Source organism: Leiobunum rupestre, chromosome 4 (genome assembly GCF_980474605.1).
Source record: "Leiobunum rupestre chromosome 4, qqLeiRupe1.1.hap1, whole genome shotgun sequence".
NCBI classification, from domain to species: domain Eukaryota; kingdom Metazoa; phylum Arthropoda; class Arachnida; order Opiliones; family Sclerosomatidae; genus Leiobunum; species Leiobunum rupestre.
In genome coordinates, this window is record NC_143387.1 from 59,978,734 (window position 1) to 60,001,608 (window position 22,875).

General features: G+C 41.8%; 1 protein-coding gene across 1 annotated transcript; it reads left to right on the top strand.

Annotated features, from left to right (window-relative positions):
- Positions 1-17,353: 17,353 nt before the first annotated feature.
- LOC149948563 (uncharacterized) lies at positions 17,354-22,438 on the top strand. Its single transcript, XM_090171112.1, has one exon. It carries the CDS (start codon positions 17,354-17,356, stop codon positions 22,436-22,438), a length of 5,085 nt encoding a protein of 1,694 aa, XP_090027238.1.
- Positions 22,439-22,875: the final 437 nt, after the last annotated feature.

Genomic DNA, 22,875 nt, shown 5'->3' on the forward strand with positions numbered 1-22,875 from the left:
GCTTTTATAGTAGTAATGACGTCAGTCATCGGAAAAACCATAGACAGTATACAAGCACGTATATAAGGGGGGTTAGAGGGTTCAAACCCCCCCTTAGGAGTCGATTCCTTTCTTACGAAAGGAGCGCAACATTAAATGTATTATAAAAAACTTCGTTTGATACACGTTCGGAAATGTCATTGTCACTCGTCCCGCGTCTAGCCAGTACTTTAAATATGCGTTATTGCTAACGAAAAATTTCGCGCTCGCGATTTAATCTGGTTGTCTTATAACCCGCCCCCCCCCCTTAGACTTTCTATATCTACGTGCTTGACAGTATACAGGGTGTCTCAATTTGCTCGATCAGGCCATTTTTCTCAAAATGTATTTATGCTAGGGTTCTGAAATTTACAGGGTTTATTTGTTAGGCATGGAAGGCTTGGGTTATTAAATTTCAGAAAAATCGAACGATTTTGTGCCGTTTTGGAAAATTTAAGTTTTCACCGGTAGGTGTCACGCAAAATGTTTCAATAGAAAAGTTGTAGGGCATAGTCGAAAGTGTAAAAATAATTTTGGTTCGGTTGAAAAAGACCTATTTTTCTCTGAGTTTGGAGGTCGGGGGAAAAACAAGTTGTACTAGCAGGCAATAGCCTTTAACGAATTGTAGGTAACATGCATTTCACTTATAAGATTTCGAAAAATGAACAAATAATAATTAGCCCAAGTGACAAATGTTTTTTAATGACTTCTACAAAATGTTTTCAAAAATACCACCTTCTGATGCAATGCACAAATATGCACGTTGTTGCATATTGCGAAATGCTCCCCGAACCATTTCTGGAGTCATCCGGCGACATGCTTCGATGATTCTTTGTCGTAAATCTTCAACGCTCGTCACAGGTGTTTGGTATACGTAGTCCTTTACGAATCCCCAAAGAAACAAGTCGAGTGGTGTTAGATCAGGGGATCTTGCAGGCCAACGAACAGGACCAGTTCTTCCGATCCATCTTCCAGGAAACTCGTCGTTTAGATATGCAACCACGTCACGATATTGGCGAGGTGGCACCCCATCTTGCTGGAACCAGATGCGTCTGTACTCGGCCAGAGGAATGTCGTCCAACACGTTGGATATTTCATCTTGAAGGAACTCCTAGTAGTTTTGACCGTTCAGACGGTTTGGCAGGAAGAACGGGCCAATAATTCTGTCACCTAACAGACCAGCCCACACATTTAAGCGAAACTGCACTTGGTGGCGGTGAGGAAATCCCCAGTGTGGATTCTCGTAGTCCCACATATGTTGGTTTTGACGGTTGAAAGGCCCATCTCTTCCGAATGAACATTCGTCGGACATCAGTAGTTGATCGTGAAAATCCTGGTGTGCGTCAGCCATGAGGCAAAACCAATTGCAGAAGTCGAGTCGGCGCTGTCTATCACCGTCATGCAGTCCTTGGTGAAGTGTCGCTCGATAAGGTCTTTTGAGTGTTCTCCAAACGAAGTTTCGATCCAACACTAAGTCAAAGCTGGCAGTCCTGACGCTCGCTCGAGGATAGGAGACGAAGTAGGCAAGTATGGTGTTTTCCATGTCGATGTCCTGGAGACCACGACCACGAAACCTCGGATTGATATTACCCCAGTTGTCGAAGTCGCGGACCACTCTAAGAACCGTCGTATGACTTGGTCTGCAATTGGGAAATCTTCGTCTAAATAACTGACTTACTAGAGTAGCATTACGACGACCTTCTCCGTAAAATAATTCTAGCAGATGAGCACGCTGATCTCGAGTGAAAAGAGGCATGCTGGACAGCAATCGGCCAAGCTGAGATAATGTTTTAACTTTGAAATGTAAACGCTTTAAATACTACTCGGACAATTGATATTTCACGTTAAAAAACAACAAAAGAAAAATAAGCGTAATTTTTGGTCTACAAATCTTTGTTTGATGATCTTTGTCTAATTAGGTGTTGAACGTAATAATTTTCTTTAACAATAACTTTTTGCAGATCTGATTATTAACTACATAGCTGAAAGCATAAGTTCCCTAAAATAAATGTACATGTGTGTTGTGATTATGTACGATTGTTTAAGTTAAAGGCTATTGCCTGCTAGTACAACTTGTTTTTCCCCCGACCTCCAAACTCAATGAAAAATAGGTCTTTTTCAACCGAACCAAAATTATTTTTACACTTTCGACTATGCCCTACAACTTTTCTATTGAAACATTTTGCGTGACACCTACCGGTGAAAAAATAAATTTTCCAAAACAGCACAAAATAGTTCGATTTTTCTGAAATTTAGTAACCAAAGCCTTCCATACCTAACAAATAAACCCTGAAAATTTCAGAACCCTAGCATAAATACATTTTGAGAAAAATGGCCTGATCGAGCAAATTGAGACACCCTGTATATCCCAAAGGGGACGAGAAATAGCCTACCTTCCACTGCATTAACGTCGCTGTTTCTCTGACTGACGCTTTGTTATTGAAAGAGGGGGGAAAACACGTAAGCTTCTAAGCGCTTCAAATGACCTTGAAAGTTCCCGTTTTTAAAGTACGGCCGTCTTTATTCAGTTGGGGCCCTAGCAGGGCCGTAACCAGGGGGGGGGGGGGGCGGTCGGGCCGTGATTAGTAATCGGTGAGTCCGATGAGCGCTGCTGAACGTACCCACGGAGTGCCAAGTCTCTATTCAAGAATAGAGAATTTGACCATAAATTATGAAAGCCTGATTTTGAAGGTTAAAAATGGTAAGTGGCCAGTGGCCAGTTTTTTAATTAATTTCTACTAGCCACAGGTCCAGTTTAAAAAAAATCCTTATTTCTCACCCTGCTGCGCGTGGCCTTTTTAGCGGAAAAATTATGGGATAGCAGACTCTCTTTACACCTCCTAAGAAGAGTAGCATGCACGATTTACGAACCTTGCTCCGGAACAAGCGAATAAAACGGTTTAGGAGTACACTTTTAGTCCGAGAACAGGCAAAAAGAAACCACAAATTGTAATGGGGGGGGGGGCAAAATAACGTGTAATAAAAGGTTGGTGTATATGGCTGGAAGCCTTCACAGTTCATACCATCATAGAAGCTAAGCACTGACATTCCTCTTCAGAAATCGCGTCGAGGTAGACTTTTATCTATTCATACATTCCAACAAAGGCAGCGCGATCATGGCGCGATCTACCGGTTAGGGTTTGAATTCTTTAAAAAGTCTACCTCGACTTTCCCCCCTTTTTTTCTCCCCGCCTCGAACTGGCACTACGCTGTCGGATTTAGCGCCTTCTTTCCTTTCCCCTCCTCTACTATTCCTCCATGATACCATGCATACCGGAGAGAAACTCACTCTCTACAATCATGGACTCTTTATCTGAGTCCATGCTACAATATAATCAAGAACTACGAACGGTAAAAAGTAAAGAACAAAATACGTTCGAAAATACTAGTGGTGTGCGGGTTTTGCTGAACCTATAGTAAAAACAACTTTTTCAGGTTCCACTAGATGGCGATATTTAAAATTATTGAGGGTTTTTATTTAAAACCTAGATGGCGATAGCTCTTCAAAAAAAAGAAAATTTTGAAAAATAATAAAATTGTTCATGGTAGTGTTGAGCGCTTTCAAAAACGCACAATTTTAGGTTAAGGGGTACATTTTAATTCTTAGAACATTCCTACATATAATTGAATAATTTTTATTATTCTTGTTTTGATTATTTTTACACATTTTTACAAGGTCAATGACACAACCGTATTATGCTGCTACCTAACGGTACTTTGAATAACTAAATTGATCCAGTCGATCGACCCGCCTCTCTGTTTCTCGTCCCGTTTCACGGTTTCAGACGGAATCCGAGCTCTTCTTCGCGTAGGGATTTTAATCATGGCAGCTAGCTTCATTGACTCCAAGACTTTATTTACAAAATGTTCTACGATAGACGTAGAAAGTTAGCTGTTCCTTAGGAGGCACGGAAAGAGACAAAAGTAATGAAATGATTAGAAAGACTTCCAAATCATTTAAAAAGTAGGCGTGGTCTAAATATGATCTACCCTACGATGCCGAGGCTTAAATTGCTTCATTTCCCTGTGTTGTTTTAATTATTATGGTGCTGCGGTTTTTTGCGTCCGGAACCCGGTGGTTGTTGAAGTCTCAACTTAACGGGAAGTTAGACTAAAAGATAAGAATTGCCGTCTACGGATACTTCGCTCGATATTTTTTCAGTTCGTGCCGTTAATTTTGACATTTTGGGCTAAAGTGTAGGGGAATTAAGGAATAATCGCCGAGGCTTAGGAAATGCCAAATATTTTTCTACTACTACTTGATCTATGATCTTTCTACGAGAGCCCAACACTTCTGCCATTGAACCTCAAATTATGGATATGCCACCTTGCTAACCTCACATTCAAATAAAACAAAAACAATGGGTGATCATCACATTGATGTTGCCAGCCTCCCAGCTGAAGTTCGTGAGAAATTAGCTGAGCTAGAACTCGAATTATCAGAGGGTAAGTTCATTTTAATTCTGAACTTTGTGTTATAATCGGCATATGGATTCGAATTAAAGAATAAGTGTATGAATAAGAATAGTTATGTGATTTGCCAATTATTGATAATGGTCACATGTGAATCTAACAGCCCTGGAGACACAGTCCTAGCAAATGTATATATTATATCTCATAAACCACCCAGGGTCATAATCCACTGGAATTTGGTTAGATTAGCATGAAGTTAGATTTGAAGTAAGCTTATGAAAAATGAGAATATATAGTCTCAAGATGTTTTCACGAACTTTGCCTTTTAGAATTGTATGATAATTCCTTTATGAGTGAAAAAGAACTTAGGTTAGTATATCTGAGAGATTTCTATGAGGCTAAAATTTGAAGTCTTTTATCTGCCATTATGGAAAATTCTAGTCTTCTAAAGTGGAAAAAGATGAATTGGAAAAGTAGGGAGGCCCTAAGTTCTCTTCCTCATTGACCCTTGAACTCTTTTTCGGCTGACGCGTTAGAAGCGTGTTTAAACTAGAAGAACTTGCTCCTAAAACGTGCCAAATTGTAGCCATGTCCGAAACACTCGATTATTTCGAAAGGTCAATTTTTTTTTTAGCGAGACATTTCTTGTTTTAAGAAATATTTTCTTGTTTAAAGAGTAACCTAAATCTTTAAACAATTCATCATTGTTGACACGGGCTGGAAATGTAGATAATATTCATTCAAATCTACATCATCATAAATTTACTTTTCAACCTATTTAAGTAAGCAAACCTCTTTAAGATTTTGAAATTTTAGAGGAGATAGAGAAGTAAATCAAAATTCTAGCCCTTTATTTGACTAAATGAACATCCACCAAATTAATAATTTTAATCGCCAGGAAACTGAATAATTAATTTTAGCGTTCCAGCTATTTGATAGCGACTGAGAAGACACGGTGACGCTTAATTAATGAATCTTCGTAATTATGCTAATTATATCTGTCCGTTTCATCGCCTCGCTGTTTAAATGAAGCCTAGTATTCCTTAAACAAAGCGGTCTTAAATCAACCCTTTTCAAAAGATTAGCTCCGGTGTAATAATACACCGGTATACGACACGCGTGTATATTTTTGGTATAGAGGCGAATGTGGAATCATTACTTTGGGCGCGGCCGGCCAAATTACTGACCATGTCTTATCCAAAATCCCAAACCCTCCTCTACGTGCTAAAGTCATTTTATAGTGATATAATATAACGTGGAAAACATTTCTTTCAATTTATCCAACATAACACCTAAGGTTTGGTTTATTTATCTTTTTTTTTTACATTGTAGTGAAGAAGCAAAAAATATAATCCAGGTGTTATTTGTAAAATTTAGCAGCTGGCGTAATCACCTGTTAGGTAACTATGGATTAAAAGTAGGAATATTGGAAGTTCTCTCTATGGTAGCTATAATACGCCAGTTAGACACTTACTACTTTAATCCGCTTAAAGAATTGTACGAGCCAATTTACTCACGCCAGGGTTCCCTACAGTGTCAAGTGGAATCGTTTGGGGTCAGCTGGCGCGTGGGGTTAAAGTTCAACCTATCCTCCAGCCCGCAGACGTCAATTTCACGATTTAACCCCAATAAACCCCTTTAAATGTGGGTCTGACCATAAGTAACCTAAGAAGTATAAGTGCGATATTATTATCGCCGAACTGATTTTCATAGTTATTTATAGTACAGAGCTGGATGAGAGTGTCAGTATTGGGAAAAAGTTTGGTAAAAAAATTTACATTTTAACTATAGAAAGTGTCATACTTATGACTAATATGTTACTTATGATCTGACAATCCTTTTAACGCTTGAAAAAAAAAATTTTTTGGTAGGCCTCCTCAAATCACGCAGTTTTTATAATTACGGGCATGTTTGCATTACATACCGTACGACCACATGTGTTTATAATTACGTTGATTTTTAATAACGGTGAACAGAAATCAATTATGGCTTGTACAGGTATTAATTATGTCCTTCGAGATAGAATTAAAAGGGATTAGAGTGCCGACCAAACCTTTGTAATTATATTAATTTATTTCCCTTCGTGGCAGTCCCCCCACCCCCCGTATAGCTTCAATTAAGGGGTTTTTAATTGATTTTGACATCCCCCTTCCCGTAATGACAACAATGGAATTTGAGGGGGAGGGTTGTTACGATAGAACTCGGGATAATTTAAGTCTAGTCCCTTCCTAAGACCGTGTTGCCTATCGACTCAAAACAATGGCTTTGGAGGGGGGGGATGGTAAAACTCCAATGTTATGACTAGGGATTTCTATTTTAGGTCCCGTTATCTTTGATGTAAATCGCTATGTGGTAAACCGATATATAAACTGTCTGATTTTCCAAAGCGATTTCATTTTACTGTTACGGGCGATTGAAAGTTAATTCTTAATGCGATTTAACGCGTATGGGCTCTTTCCTGGGTTCGTTGATTTTTAGTTGGGCTATAGTCATTTTATTTTAAACTTTTGTACAGCATTAATATATTCGTTTTCTTGTAGTGTTGTTAATTTTCCGGAAAAATAAAATGCGGAAAATTTTCCAGAAAATTTTCCGCAAATCGGAAAAATAAAAATTTGAAACATAAATTACCTTTTAAGGGTTTTTAATGTGTTTAACTTTTTATCGATATAAAATGTCTAATATCAGTAAACATACTACAAAACATTAATAGCGTTACATTGTTAATCAGTTTAAACTAGTCTAGAGGTTTAGTTTTACTTTCAGATTCGAAAAAATGAGGAGAAAATTCCGCTTTATTTAAATTTGCAAACAATATATTAGACTAATCCTGGATTGCAAACTTTTTTTATTTTTTTCGGAAAAATACGGAAAATGTTTCGGAAAAAAGGCCTCGGTCATTTTCCGGAAATTTTTTCGAGCGGGAAATTTTTCGACTTACAACACTATTTTCTTGTATTCATTTTTGTTTTCCGCGCATTGCGAAATAGTGTTGTAAGTCGGAAAATTTCCGTATTTTTCCGGGAATAAAAAGGTTTTCATTTCATGATTAGCCTAATACTGTTCGGCAGTTTGAATTTCGCGGCATTTTCGCCTCATTTTGTCGAATCCGAAAGTCTAGAATAAAAACATTAAAAACGTAATATGTTTAAATTTTTTATTTTTCCGATTTGTCGAAACTTTTCCGGAATTTTACCGCATTTAATTTTTCCATAAAATTAAAAATTTTACTATTATGGGAAACGTCTGCGGACGTTTTGGATTAGTCGAAGAAATTTTCAAGTCTGATGATTTTAGAAAAATCTGATAAAATTATTGATAATTCTTGAGTCTGACAATTGTTAAAAATTATCGAATCTGACAATTGTTGAAAATTATCGAATCTTAGAATTCTATGATATTGTCGATTTCGGGAAATTGTTGAAATTATTGAAAATTATTGGGGTCTTAGAAGTTTAGTAGATTGTTGAAAGTGTGACAAATTTAGTAGGACGTTGAAAGTCTGACAATTTTAGTAAATTGTTGAAAGTCTGACAATTTTAGTAAATTGTTGAAAGTCTGACAATTTGAGTAGATTGTTGAAAGTGTGACAATTTTTAGTAGATGGTTGAAAGCGAGGTTTAAAAAATGTATGAGGATTCGCGCATCACACTGTACACTGGAAAATATAATATTACCTAATATATTTAATTTCCAGTACGTTGCTTTAAAATTAGTGTTTCCAAATTAGTCTCTATCAAATGGACTATTTGAAAGCCCTCAAATGAGTGTCTAGTGCAAGTTCCAACCTTCCCCGGGACGGCGTTAATTACAAAGGTCGAGGCTCTCTTTTATTTTTAATCTGTGTCCGCGCGGACGGAAGGATCTGAAGGAATCGAACTTCGTCGAGCAGAAAATTGTAGTCGCCAATGACACCCACCTCCGACCGTTTTACTGATATTCGCACTTGGTCCGACGTCCACACCGTAGAGGCTCGTCGCAATTCCCTATTAGATTTTAGACTACAAACCGTACTTGGGGGTTATACGTTTGGGAGTGGTTGTAAACCGTCTTTCTCCTGCAGGACGCGACGAGGGGGGGGGGGTTAATTTTTTTAAAAACGGATGAAGCACATCTGCAGGGCGCGATGCCAAAAAATGCGATTTATAAACTGCATCCGGGTTTTCTATAATAATTCAGATCTCTCTTTTGCCTCTCTCGCCCGTAATACAGACTCCATAGACGGATAATATCATATGTAACGTAATTACTCGTAAGTGTGCCTCTGTTTAACATCTCTGTATTAAAAATTTAAATGATATCTTGTTTCACCAAGGATCCTATATATTAGAAGGATATGAAGCGAGTGACGAAAAATGGCAGCGCCGTCGGTGGGTCATGCGCGATAGAGAATCCGTCTTTAGATTCCGTCAAGGACAAAACATGGAGGAAGCACCGCCAAAATTTGTCCTTGAGGGAATAGAAACAAGACGTCCCACGTTTAGAGGCTCTCTTAATATCGACGGCGCTGCCGGCTTTTTGAAAACACGGGCTGGCCGGATTTCTACCTATCCTTCTAACATATAGGATCCTTGGTTTCACAGCCACCAAAGAAAATACGGACTAACGTCGCGTAAATTTGGTTTTCACTTCCTTCCCTCCCCGCCAGAACTAGTTTTGATTACGATAAATCCGTCATCGACAGGGAAGTGACGTCAATTACGTCATATCCTTGCAACAAGGTCTCATTGAGAAAAGGTTCTTTCTGGCACACTTATGAGTAATTATGTTACATATGATAATATTAATATGTAATGAACCTCGTATATACAAATTTGCTAAAGTAGGCGATTTTTATCAGAAATGATTCTCCATTCTGGTGCCAGCTGCACTCGCTGAAGACGTGCTGAAGGGGTCTGAATAAGTCCGTTTAGATTTTCCCGTGTTTTTCGTCTACCGTATGGCGGTAAATATGGACCTGAAATTACGGTATTTAGAAACGTAAATTGACACCGACTAAGTCGCAGTCGCAGTAGTCAGGGCCCCCAGAGGTCCTATAATTCCTATAACATCCTATATTTTCAAAAAGGTCCTATAACATCCTATATTTTCAAAAAGGTCCTATAACATCCTATATTTTCAAAAAGGTCCTATAACATCCTATATTTTCAAAAAGATCCTATAAAGTCCTATATTTTCAAAAAGGCCCTATAACATCCTATATTTTCAAAAAGGTCCTATAACATCCTATATTTTCAAAAAGGTCCTATAACATTCTAGATTTTCAAAAAGGTCCTATAACATTCTATATTTTCAAAAAGATCCTATAACGTCCTATATTTTCAAAAATGTCCTATAACGTCCTATATCTTCAAAAAGGTCCTAAAACGTCCTATATTTTCAAAAATGTCCTATAACATCCTATATTTTCTAAAAGGTCCTATAACATTCTATATTTTCAAAAAGGTCCTATAACATCCTATATTTTCAAAAATGTCCTATAACATCCTATATTTTAAAAAAGGTCCTATAACATCCTATATTTTCAAAAATGTCCTATAACATCCTATATTTTCAAAAATGTCCTATAACATCCTATATTTTCAAAAATGTCCTATAACATCGTATATTTTTAGCAAAATCCCTAAAAAATCCTATAATTTTCATATTTTGCCCATTTCAAAAACCGCCATTCAGTTAAATTGCTAGATCTAGCTAAAGGATAAATTCCTATACAAAGTCATTCTAGTCTGTAATTTTGTTATTTTTAACATGGTTAGCTACTAGTATATTTTTGTTTAGTTTCTATTTTTTTGGGGAAAATCAAAGATTTATTTCACTATATATAGATTTTGTTTTTTAATGCATTAAGTTAGTAAATTAAATAGCATCCTATAAAATCCTATAATTTTGAAAAATAATCCTATACAGGGTTGCCACGGTACCTGGAGAACCTGGAATTCCTTGAAAGGTCAGGGAATTTGAATATGGGTATGCGAAGACGTACGACGGTCAGAATACACACAATCCTTCTAATGTGTTAAGTTTGTTTGAGCTATTCACAGCAACCTGCAACGCCGGTATCACAACCAATATATATCCACGGTCACACATATATACAAATTTACACTTATTTGTTACTTCTAGTCATACTTTGAAAGCATCGAAGATTCCTTCGATCAGTGTTACTCTTATTTTTTACTTCTGATCACACTTATTTGCTACTACTAGTACTAGTCAGCCGTTGAGTGTCACACTTATTTTTTCTGGTCATACGCCGAAGACTAGGTCGATCAGTGTCATACTTAATTGTAACTTCTGGTCATACGTTGAAAGCGCGGCGCACTCTGAACGGCCTTGAAAAACGCCAGAGGGAAACGGGCGCGTAGACCTCTATAAACACGCAGATTTACAATGTTGGAAATTGCGGGGGTCCGTATACGATGCCCAAAAAACCTTACTTAGAATTAAAATTAAGGAACGTATTTGCAACTCTAGGTTATATGGAAACCACAGCTATTTAAAAATATAACTTTCATGAAAATCGGACTTAAATTAAGGAACTGTATGTCGATTTTTAGGCCAAAATATAAAACCACGAAAATTGGGGTCCCGTAAATTACCCTGAAAACTATACTTGAATTTAATATTTACTGATATAACCGAAGTTGTAGGTCCGCTGAATCCTAACCTATCCAATAATATTTTTTTAACGTTATCGGACTTAATTGTAAATAAAATATCTACCACATAAAGCGAAATAACCGAAAATAGTAAATTGGGCAAATGCCCAACTTCTTGGGCTCCGATTTGAAAACTTTATGAAAGGCTATCAATGGCGATGTATGTACATTTGAACGAGATATCATTGACTCTTCTAGCCTTAACCGTTGAAGAGATATGCGCGACACGGCGGCATCGGCATCGGCTACACTGTACGTGAGACTAATACACACAAATCCTTAGGATTCCCTGTAAAAGTCAGGGAATTTAATTTTGGTTGCAAATAGGAAATTTTACTAAAATATAGGTTATAAAATACCTAATCTTGGCACAAAATAAGTCAGGGAAAATCTCCGGAGATGGTTAGGGAAAAACTCTAAAAGTCAGGGAATTTGTTTGTGAAAAAACTGTGGCAACCCTGCTATAAAGTCTTAAATTGTTTTTTAGAAATATAATCCTATTTTTCTATAAAAAATGAAGATTTGAGTGGGGATCCTGTAAATTAACTTTTGCCACCCGGACAAATTCTCTGAAACACGTTGCAATGGAATAATTTCGTCATTAAGTCGATAATTTAACCGATTAAATTACATTCAATCAGAATATTGTAGCGGCTGACGAAGGACTACGGTCCGAAAGCTCCCGATCATTTTATTTTAATAAAATCATTTTTTTAAATTACATGAAGTAGCAGTACTTTTTATTATAAATCATTATAACAAATTGAAATAGAACCATGGAACAAAATTTTAAAATTCAAGAATACAGTCTATGTACTTTGTAAAGTCTTCTCATTTGAACCCAACACTTTCTATTATTTTGAAGGCAAGGTCAAATTAAATTCGCCCCTCGCAATTGTTTTTGTATTTACCCGACAATCCCAACCTATTTGCTTCAACACGAATCAAAAGGTTCTTTCCCCTTCAACGACTGGTCTTTAAGAATATCCCATTAACGGGTCCCCGAGTACGTGTTTTTTTAAGGCCATCCATTCCTAATTTCCCGTGTCTTTCCGACTGTAGTTGAACCCCGATTGGAATAGTTACTAAGTGACTCTTATGACGAGTACGAGAGTCTGCGCCGATCATTTTGGTTCAACCCAACCAGAAAGAGATGGGGCCGTCCTTGGCCCCTGGGAAGGTCACGTTCGCCGATCGATGCCCGTTCCAGCGTCTTCCATCTCTAAGCTCTCGGTGCTCCCCTCTCCGCCATCCCTGCCTCTAATGATCTCCAATCCCTCTTTTATTCAATTTATACGCCGGCTCTCTCTCTCTCGGGTTGAATACTTCCTTTTTAGTGGTACCTCTTTTTTAATCACGACCGAAAGCTTTGTGGAATTGAAAAAACCCCGTTCTATTTCATCTTCGATCTCTTTTCCTCTGTTTCTAAAGCCGCGGTCACACCAAGGACAGTAGATACAGGGACGAGAAAGTGTATTGGCGGCCTCTGTTGGAATATATCACCTAAAACGATCTAAACGCGAGGAGAGTTAGTTGTAAACAAAAAAAAGGCGGTCACCTAATTTTAGCGGTTCTGGACGAGGCTTAAGTGTTCAAAACAAATGGGCATTTTTTTATTTACGCTCGTAGTTTTATTTTTAATTTAACATCAAAATGTTAAAAACTAACTACAATAATACTGTCCATGGTGAACCACGTCTTAACAATGGCCGCGGTTTGTTTACATCTAACTCCCCGTGAATATGAAGACTTTTAAAATCGAATTTTTTTTTTCCTGCTTTCTCGTCCCTGTATCTACTGTCCTTGGTCACACTAGAGCTTAAAACCCTGTGTAGGTTGGTTTGAATGCCAGTTTTGACCGCCGACGATAATTCTTGGTTCACACATGCGAAATCGCTTCACCCCGGTTCGCTTATAGCCAAGGCTTAACGTCATTTTAAATTATGACCAGAATTTGGAAAATACTAAAATGTATCCCAAAACCATTAGTTAATCGCGCTTACTCTACATACGGTAATATTATTTGGCATTATTTATAATTTTATTCCCATTATTTTTGAAAATACGAGCAATTTGACTTCCCCGCCTTGTCGTTTTGAAAGCGATTCTAAAGCCGCGTTCACATTTACCCCTTAAATCGCTTCGTTTAGATAACTAGTTTTCGAAACCAGCATGAGAAATCGCTTCGTGTTGGTTCGGGAAGCAACTTGTCCAAGTCGGTTCGCTTAGAATCGCTTTCAGAACGATAAGGCGGGCAAGTAAAATTGCTCGTAATTTCCAAAATAATGGGAATAAAATTCTAAATAATGTCCAATAATATTACTGTATGTATAGTAAACATGAGTAACTAATTGTTTTGGGATATATTTTAGTATTTTCAAAATTCTAGTCATAATTTGAAATGGTGTTAAGCCTTGGCTATAAGCGAACCGGGCCCACCGGGGTGAAGCGATTTCGCACGTGTGAACTAAAAATTATCGTAGGCGGTCAAAACTGGCATTCAAACCGACCTAAACTGGGTTTTAGGCTCTAGTGTGAACGTGGCTTAAGCGAACCGACTTGGACGAGTTGCCTCCCGAACCAACACGAAGCGATTTCTCACGCTGGTTTTGTTATATAAAACCAAGCGATTTTAGGGGTAAGTGTGAACCTGGCTCAAGAGGCGTCTTTTCCTTTAAAAGATCCTTTACCGGAACCGGGGTGTGCCGCCTCGGAGTGGGTGATTGGATTGGAGTGGCGTTTGATACGGGGGACGGCTTGTTTTTGGTTTTTATTGCAAGCGCGGAATGGGAAATTCGGCTTAGGACTTCGGGGTATATCGATTTTCGGTGGTTTGTATCGCGTATTGGATGTAGAGAATTGTATGCTGGTTAAAACGTACGCGAATCGAATCAGGGAACGTTTTCCACCCTGACCCCTCCTCCTACTTCGGCGAAATTATGTCCGTTTGGTGGCGCGCAATGTCGGCGAGTTCTCGGTCACGGTGACTGGGCGCCTTCCCTCTCGAATTACCGCTGACGGCCACTGCACGTATCAGGGCCGATTATGACGAGAAATGCGCGCCCGCCATCTCTACTATGTGCCATTGTTCACCGACGACATTGTCCACGTGGCTTATTTACCGTCATGTGCCGAGGAGGGGGAAACCTTCGAACTGCGCAGGCGAGATGTACGTCACAAGAGGTGTTGTCGCTCCGCTTATTTCGAAAGAGAGAAATGCGAACTGCGCAGGTGCGCTCTACGTCACAAGGGGTGTTGTCGCTCCACTTATTTCGAAAGAGAGAAATGCGAACTGCACAGGCGCGCTCTACGCCACAAGAGGTGTTGTCGCTCCACTTATTTCGAAAGAGAGAAATGCGAACTGCGCAGGCGCGCTCTACGCCACAAGGGGTGTTGTCGCTCCACTTATTTCGAAAGAGAGAAATGCGAACTGCACAGGCGCGCTCTACGTCACAAGGGGTGTTGTCGCTCCACTTATTTCGAAAGAGAGAAATGCGAACTGCGCAGGCGCGCTCTACGCCACAAGAGGTGTTGTCGCTCCGCTTATTTCGAAAGAGAGAAATGCGAACTGCGCAGGCGCGCTCTACGCCACAAGAGGTGTTGTCGCTCCGCTTATTTCGAAAGAGAGAAATGCGAACTGCGCAGGCGCGCTCTACGCCACAAGAGGTGTTGTCGCTCCGCTTATTTCGAAAGAGAGAAAATGCCAACTGCGCAGGCGCGCTCTACGTCACAAGAGGTGTTGTCGCTCCGCTTATTTCGAAAGAGAGAAATGCGAACTGCGCAGGCGCGCTCTACGCCACAAGAGGTGTTGTCGCTCCGCTTATTTCGAAAGAGAGAAAATGCCAACTGCGCAGGCGCGCTCTACGTCACAAGAGGTGTTGTCGCTCCGCTTATTTCGAAAGAGAGAAAATGCCAACTGCGCAGGCGCGCTCTACGTCACAAGAGGTGTTGTCGCTCCGCTTATTTCGAAAGAGAGAAATGCGAACTGCGCAGGCGCGCTCTACGCCACAAGAGGTGTTGTCGCTCCGCTTATTTCGAAAGAGAGAAATGCGAACTGCGCAGGCGCGCTCTACGCCACAAGAGGTGTTGTCGCTCCGCTTATTTCGAAAGAGAGAAATGCGAACTGCGCAGGCGCGCTCTACGCCACAAGAGGTGTTGTCGCTCCGCTTATTTCGAAAGAGAGAAAATGCCAACTGCGCAGGCGCGCTCTACGTCACAAGAGGTGTTGTCGCTCCGCTTATTTCGAAAGAGAGAAAATGCCAACTGCGCAGGCGCGCTCTACGTCACAAGAGGTGTTGTCGCTCCGCTTATTTCGAAAGAGAGAAATGCGAACTGCGCAGGCGCGCTCTACGCCACAAGAGGTGTTGTCGCTCCGCTTATTTCGAAAGAGAGAAATGCGAACTGCGCAGGCGCGCTCTACGCCACAAGAGGTGTTGTCGCTCCGCTTATTTCGAAAGAGAGAAATGCGAACTGCGCAGGCGCGCTCTACGCCACAAGAGGTGTTGTCGCTCCGCTTATTTCGAAAGAGAGAAATGCGAACTGCGCAGGCGCGCTCTACGCCACAAGAGGTGTTGTCGCTCCGCTTATTTCGAAAGAGAGAAATGCGAACTGCGCAGGCGCGCTCTACGCCACAAGAGGTGTTGTCGCTCCGCTTATTTCGAAAGAGAGAAAATGCCAACTGCGCAGGCGCGCTCTACGTCACAAGAGGTGTTGTCGCTCCGCTTATTTCGAAAGAGAGAAAATGCCAACTGCGCAGGCGCGCTCTACGTCACAAGAGGTGTTGTCGCTCCGCTTATTTCGAAAGAGAGAAAATGCCAACTGCGCAGGCGCGCTCTACGTCACAAGAGGTGTTGTCGCTCCGCTTATTTCGAAAGAGAGAAAATGCCAACTGCGCAGGCGCGCTCTACGTCACAAGAGGTGTTGTCGCTCCGCTTATTTCGAAAGAGAGAAAATGCCAACTGCGCAGGCGCGCTCTACGTCACAAGAGGTGTTGTCGCTCCGCTTATTTCGAAAGAGAGAAAATGCCAACTGCGCAGGCGCGCTCTACGTCACAAGAGGTGTTGTCGCTCCGCTTATTTCGAAAGAGAGAAAATGCCAACTGCGCAGGCGCGCTCTACGTCACAAGAGGTGTTGTCGCTCCGCTTATTTCGAAAGAGAGAAAATGCCAACTGCGCAGGCGCGCTCTACGTCACAAGAGGTGTTGTCGCTCCGCTTATTTCGAAAGAGAGAAATGCGAACTGCGCAGGCGCGATGTACGTCACAAGAGGTGTTGTCGCTCCGCTTATTTCGAAAGAGAGAAAATGCGAACTGCGCAGGCGCGCTCTACGTCACAAGATGTATGGTTTTCGCTCCGCTTATTTCGACAAAGAGAGAAATGCGAACTGCGCAGGCGCGCTCTACGTCACAAGAGGTGTTGTCGCTCCGCTCATTTCGAGCCGGGCATCCTCCTCTCTCTTTCTCATCAGCTTGTGACGTCAAAAGGCGCGTTTCCTCCTCGCCCTTACGCTCATCAGCGAGAATCTGGTTTCTAAGAAAAAACCGCTCCGCAACGTATGAAGTTACTGAACGATTTATTTGGAAAGCCGTCTGTTGTATGTTCTGGGACAAATAATATATACTTTCAATACAGCGGTAAGGGAAAGTCAATGGATCCGCGGTAAGCAATCCGCCTGCTAAAAATATGACCAGGGTTCGATTTCTGGCCACGACCGTATTTTATATTAAAATAAATAAAAAATAATTATTTATTTAATTTATAAATATTAAAAATATTATAGAATAAATTGACTTTAATACGTTTATAAAAGCGTAAAGGAAAACGGACTTTCGCCAAAGCTGTTTTCCGAAATATCATTGGAGCGTAATATTTGTTGGTGGTTGTTTGGGCGTACGTGACTTCTTGTTTGTCTTATATCATATTTGTTTTTAACGCTTATCAATCAGATATTAGCATTTCTTAATCAATATTACATTTTTTAAATTCTGTATAAAAACCGTTGTAAATCTCAAAAAGGCGTTAGTTTTGATTCCTGTTCATCTCCTGTAAATATGATTTTAAATTAAAAGTTTGCATATCATGAACCGTCGTTTATTCTGTTGACATCTATCACGAACATATTTTTGGTCCGTCGAGCCGGATACAGTCGCGGTAATTAGTTGAGGTTTCCAATTCCTTGCCGTTACCAGTATCCAGTCTTCGTGGGAAGTAGTGTCACCATTCAGAGTCCGATTCAAGTGCGTAACTTCCATTATCAATCGGTATGGATCATCATACAGCTCGCAGACGATCGATCAAGGGTCAGATTACCAGGTTCGAGGCGGTCATCACGAATCATGCCACCATGCCCATCACACCAGTCGCAGTGGCAACGTACAAAAAGAAAGCCGATGCATTAGCCGCCGATTTGGAAACAGTTCAACAGTACATCAGTACCAACTGCCCAGTAGATGACTTCAATGCGCACGAAGCAGAGTACAATGCTCTCGTCACCCGTATGGAAAACATAGTTATATTCTTCGACACGCTCAATATTCAAGTGCCAACCGTACCAAGTAGTCTACCGACAGCTGATATTAAGCTACCGAAACTAGAGCTTCCAGTCTTCGGAGGAAACTACATAGACTGGTTCCCGTTCCATGACCTCTTTACAGCCACGGTTCATAACAATGGAACTCTATCAAGTGCCCAGAAGTTTCAGTACCTCAAAACATCTCTACGCGGTGAGGCAGCTATGCTTATCCACGCGATCCCAGTCACGGATGGAAACTACGGCGAGGCATGGGATATTCTTCTCAATCGGTTCAACAACACTCGAGAGATCGTTAACGCTCACATCAAACGGCTACTTAATCAAGCTTCTGTCAGAGACGAATCAGCAGCTTCGCTAAGACGCTTGATTGACACGACGGCAGAGTGTATTCGCTCTCTGAAAGTTCTGCAAGAACCCGTCCAACACTGGAATGCCATACTCATTTATGTAATTGGAGAAAAACTCGATAACGAGTCTAGAAGACAATGGGAGCTATCGCTGACAGGTACTACGAGACCTACGTATGAGGAATTAACCACGTTTCTCGAACAGAGAGCTCGAGCCTTGGCCGCTTCCCAATCCACATCGAGAGAAACCAGAAGCAAGCAAGCATCAACGCCATTTCCCAGGAAATATCCGGTATCACATCACGGTTCCATACGAGACAACGCATGCTCGATCTGCACTGACTCGCACCCCACATTCAAATGCCCATCCTTGCTGAAGGCTACGCATGAAGTTCGATGGAATTTAGTCAAATCGCACTCGCTTTGCTTCAACTGCCTAAGAAACGACCACGTCAGCCACGACTGCAAATCCGGTAATTGTCGAAAATGCAAGGCGAGGCATAACACTCTTTTGCATCAAGATTCGCAAGAGATGAACTCCACGTCCCGTGAAAACTCGAGAAGCGAAGTCCTTGCACATGTATCCCGCCAGCATATCGAGCCTTCTCAAGTTCTACTGCCGACAGCAATCATTCAGGTCCGGGGTGGTAACGGTTCCATCTGGCCAAGTAGAGCGCTGATCGACTCTGGCTCGCAAGCGAGTTTTATTTCCGAACAGTTCATGCAAAAGTTACAAGTCAGACGAACTCACCAGACCCTGATGATAGGTGGAATTGGTGCGACCAGTCTCAGCCAATCTAGAGGAGGCGCAACGCTGTCCATCAGTTCCAGTAGCGATCCCACCTTCAAGGCAACAATTGAAGTCCTGATCCTTAAAGACGTCACGGAAAGGCTTCCGAATTTCGCCGTCAATACTCGCAACTGGTCGCGCATCAAGCAACTACAACTTGCAGATCCAACGTTCAACATTCCAGGCTCAGTCGATATACTGCTTGGAGCAAACGTTTTCCTAGACCTCATTCGAGATGGTAAACTAATGGGAAGATCTGGAGTACCTGGAGCGTTCAAGACCGTCTTTGGTTGGGTGGTAGCGGGTACCACCGGAACCCAAGACCGGAACAGTACCACATCGTCAATTAAAGTTCATAATTGCCAGCTTGAAACCCAACTTGCCAGGTTCTGGGAAATCGAAGAACTAGCAGATCAGTCCAATTTCACATCTACCGAGATCCAGTGCGAACAGAAATTTGAAGACACATTCAGCCGAAACGCTAGTGGACGGTTCGTTGTCAGACTTCCAATCAAGGAGGGTCCCGAGCCGCTCGGTGAATCTAGGAGTATAGCATTACGAAGATTCAAATACGTCGAACGCCGTTTAGAAGCTAATCCGTTGAACTACGAGAAATACCGAAGATTCATGGAAGAATATATCCAGTTGCGTCACATGGAGCTCGTTTCCACTGAAAGCAGACTCGCAGATAACACCTACTATTTACCGCACCATGCAGTCTTCAAGGAATCAAGTTCGACAACAAAACTAAGAGTCGTATTTGACGGGTCCTCTAAAACCTCCAACGGAGTCTCTTTGAACAACATCCTCCTCGTAGGTCCAAAACTACAGTCAGATCTCGTAAACCTACTCATCAGATTTCGAAGCCACGCAGTCGCACTAATGGCCGATATCGAGAAAATGTATCGCCAAATCTTAATTCACAACGAAGACCTCCGCTACCAACGAATACTATGGAGACATCGAAAGGAAGATCCGATCAAAGATTATCAACTACGTACGGTGACATACGGGACAGCGTCAGCACCCTATTTGGCTACTAAGGTCTTACAACAGTTATCTAAAGACGTAGAGTCCAAGTATCCGTTGGCTTCTCAAGTCCTCAAGGACGATTTCTACATGGACGATCTCCTTTCAGGCGCAACCAATACAATCAGCGCCATAAAACTACAACAACAGCTCAGTCAAGCCACGAGCGAAGCAGGACTTCCATTGCGGAAATGGGCGTCAAACGATCCAGGCGTCATGGAAATAATACCTTTGGAGCAGAGGGAAATCCTGGTTCCCTTAAATATCAACAACGCCGAATCAATCCCAACCTTGGGCCTACAATGGAAACCGGCAATAGACGTCCTCTCATTTGTTCTTACATCACCGAATTCCAGAGAAGTCGTTACTAAACGCACCATCCTGTCTGATACCGCCAAGGTTTTCGATCCCTTAGGTCTCTTGTCTCCAATCCTGATCCGAGCGAAAATCCTGCTGCAAGAGATGTGGCAAATCAAGGTTACCTGGGATGAAGAGTTACCATCGACGATCGTTCACAAATGGCATACCTTCCGAAAAGATCTAACCGGCATTGAAGATATCCGAATCCAGCGCTTCATCAGTCAACCTCAAGCCTCAAACTTGAGCTTACATGGCTTCTGCGATGCGTCGGAAAAGGCGTATGCGGCGGCGGTTTATTTGAAAACTATTGATGAAGCCGGACTGGTCTCGGTTCAATTGATCGTCGCCAAGACCAGAATTTCTCCTCTTCGACAAATTACGTTACCTAGACTAGAACTATGCGCTACAGTCCTTCTCGCACGACTTATCACGCTCGTACAACAGTCTCTACGAAGCACCATATCAGAAGTTCATGGATGGAGCGACAGTCGCATCGTACTGTCCTGGCTGGCCTCACATCCTCAACGATGGAAGACATTCATCGCAAACCGGGTGTCAGAAGTTCAAAACATACGACCCGTTATCCAGTGGCATCACGTTTCGGGTAAACTCAACCCCGCGGATTGTGCCTCACGTGGCATTGACGCCAAGGAACTTCTAACGCACCCTCTATGGTGGCATGGTCCAAACTGGCTACAAACTGAACCAATCAACACCGATGAATCACCCATTAAAGAGTATCCCGAATGCAGAATTGAGGAGCGAATCAAACCAGTCATCGCTGTGCATTCCAAGAGCGATACCAGTCTCTTAGAACGATATTCATCATTAACGAAGCTCCTTCACGTTACCGGGTACATTCAACGTTATCTTCGCAACAGCCGAACCTTGCCGGAATCAAGAGAACTGGGCCCGTTAACGAAGGAAGAGAACGATCGCGCATTCAATCATTGGATAAAAGTCACTCAATCGGCTCACTTCGGAGCAGAAATCCGACATCTGGAAGATAAAAAACCTCTACCAACAAAAAGCAAAATTCTGGGGCTGACACCATTCTTGGACGCAGCCGGTGTCCTTAGAGTTGGCGGACGAATCCGACATGCGAAAATCTCAATCGATCAAATTCACCCAGTCATCCTGCCACGAAAAAGTACATTCACTGATCTCATCATCAACAACGAACATGCCAAAACACTACATGGAGGGCCGCAACTAATGATGGCGTCCTTACAATCGAAGTTCTGGATCATGGGGCTTCGTGATGCTGTTCGCTTTCATTTCCGAAGGTGTTTGAGATGTGTCCGACAACAGGCAAAAACCATCACTCAACTTATGGGCAATCTACCAGCTCCTAGAGTCAACCCCGGACGAGCGTTCCTCAAAAGTGGAGTCGACTACGCCGGTCCGTTCAATCTGAAAGTCATGAAGGGACGAGGATGCCGATCATTCAAAGGCTATATCGCCATATTCGCCTGTTTCTCGACCCGTGCACTGCACCTCGAACTGGTCAGCGACATGACTACTGCTGCATTCTTGGCAGCCTTCAAACGTTTCGTCTCCCGTCGAGGCAAATGCACCGACGTCTATAGCGATTGCGGGACGAACTTCGTTGGAGCCAACAAGGAACTTAAGGAATTTATACGAATTGTCTCAACTAACACCAAAGACCAGACCATAGCGCAATGGATGAGCGACGAAGGAACCATCTGGCATTTCAACCCCCCGGCAGCTCCGCATTTTGGTGGCCTCTGGGAAGCGGGCGTGAAATCAGTGAAATATCACCTGAAGAGAGTCATCGGGGAGACACGACTGACGTTCGAAGAGATGCAGACACTACTATGTCAAGTAGAAGCATGTCTAAACTCCCGTCCCCTGACTCCAATGACATCAGATCCAGCCGACTTAGCAGTCTTGACACCAGGACATTTTCTGATTGGGGACTCCTTGACGTCCATACCAGAACCCGATTTCACTTCAACCAACATCAACCGTCTCTCCCGATGGCAGCTCGGACAACAGATATTACAACACTTTTGGCGACGTTGGCAAGCCGAGTACCTGTCACGACTCCAACAACGTCCAAAATGGACGAAGAGTACTCGCAATCTAGAAATTGGAGATTTGGTACTACTTAAGGAGGAGTTACCGCCAACCAAATGGAAGATGGCTAGAATCATTAAAATCCATCCAGGGGCCGATCAACTTGTTCGCGTCGTCACGGTCAAGACTACGGACAGGGAATTGCAACGACCGGTCACCAAACTGTGTCAACTTCCGTTGGAGCCTTAACTTTAAAATTCACATTTTAAGGTGGGCGGGATGTTTGGGCGTACGTGACTTCTTGTTTGTCTTATATCATATTTGTTTTTAACGCTTATCAATCAGATATTAGCATTTCTTAATCAATATTACATTTTTTAAATTCTGTATAAAAACCGTTGTAAATCTCAAAAAGGCGTTAGTTTTGATTCCTGTTCGTCTCCTGTAAATATGATTTTAAATTAAAAGTTTGCATATCATGAACCGTCGTTTATTCTGTTGACATCTATCACGAACAGTGGTTCTGTGGTAGAACACTCGCCTGCCTAATCGGAGGGCCCGGGTTCATATCTCGGTAACCGGATTTATTTTATTCAATAGATCATAACTTTTGAATTTCTTCTACGCAATTATTTATATCGAACTCGAAATCTCGTTATATTTAAATAAGAAACAAAATGTAAAAT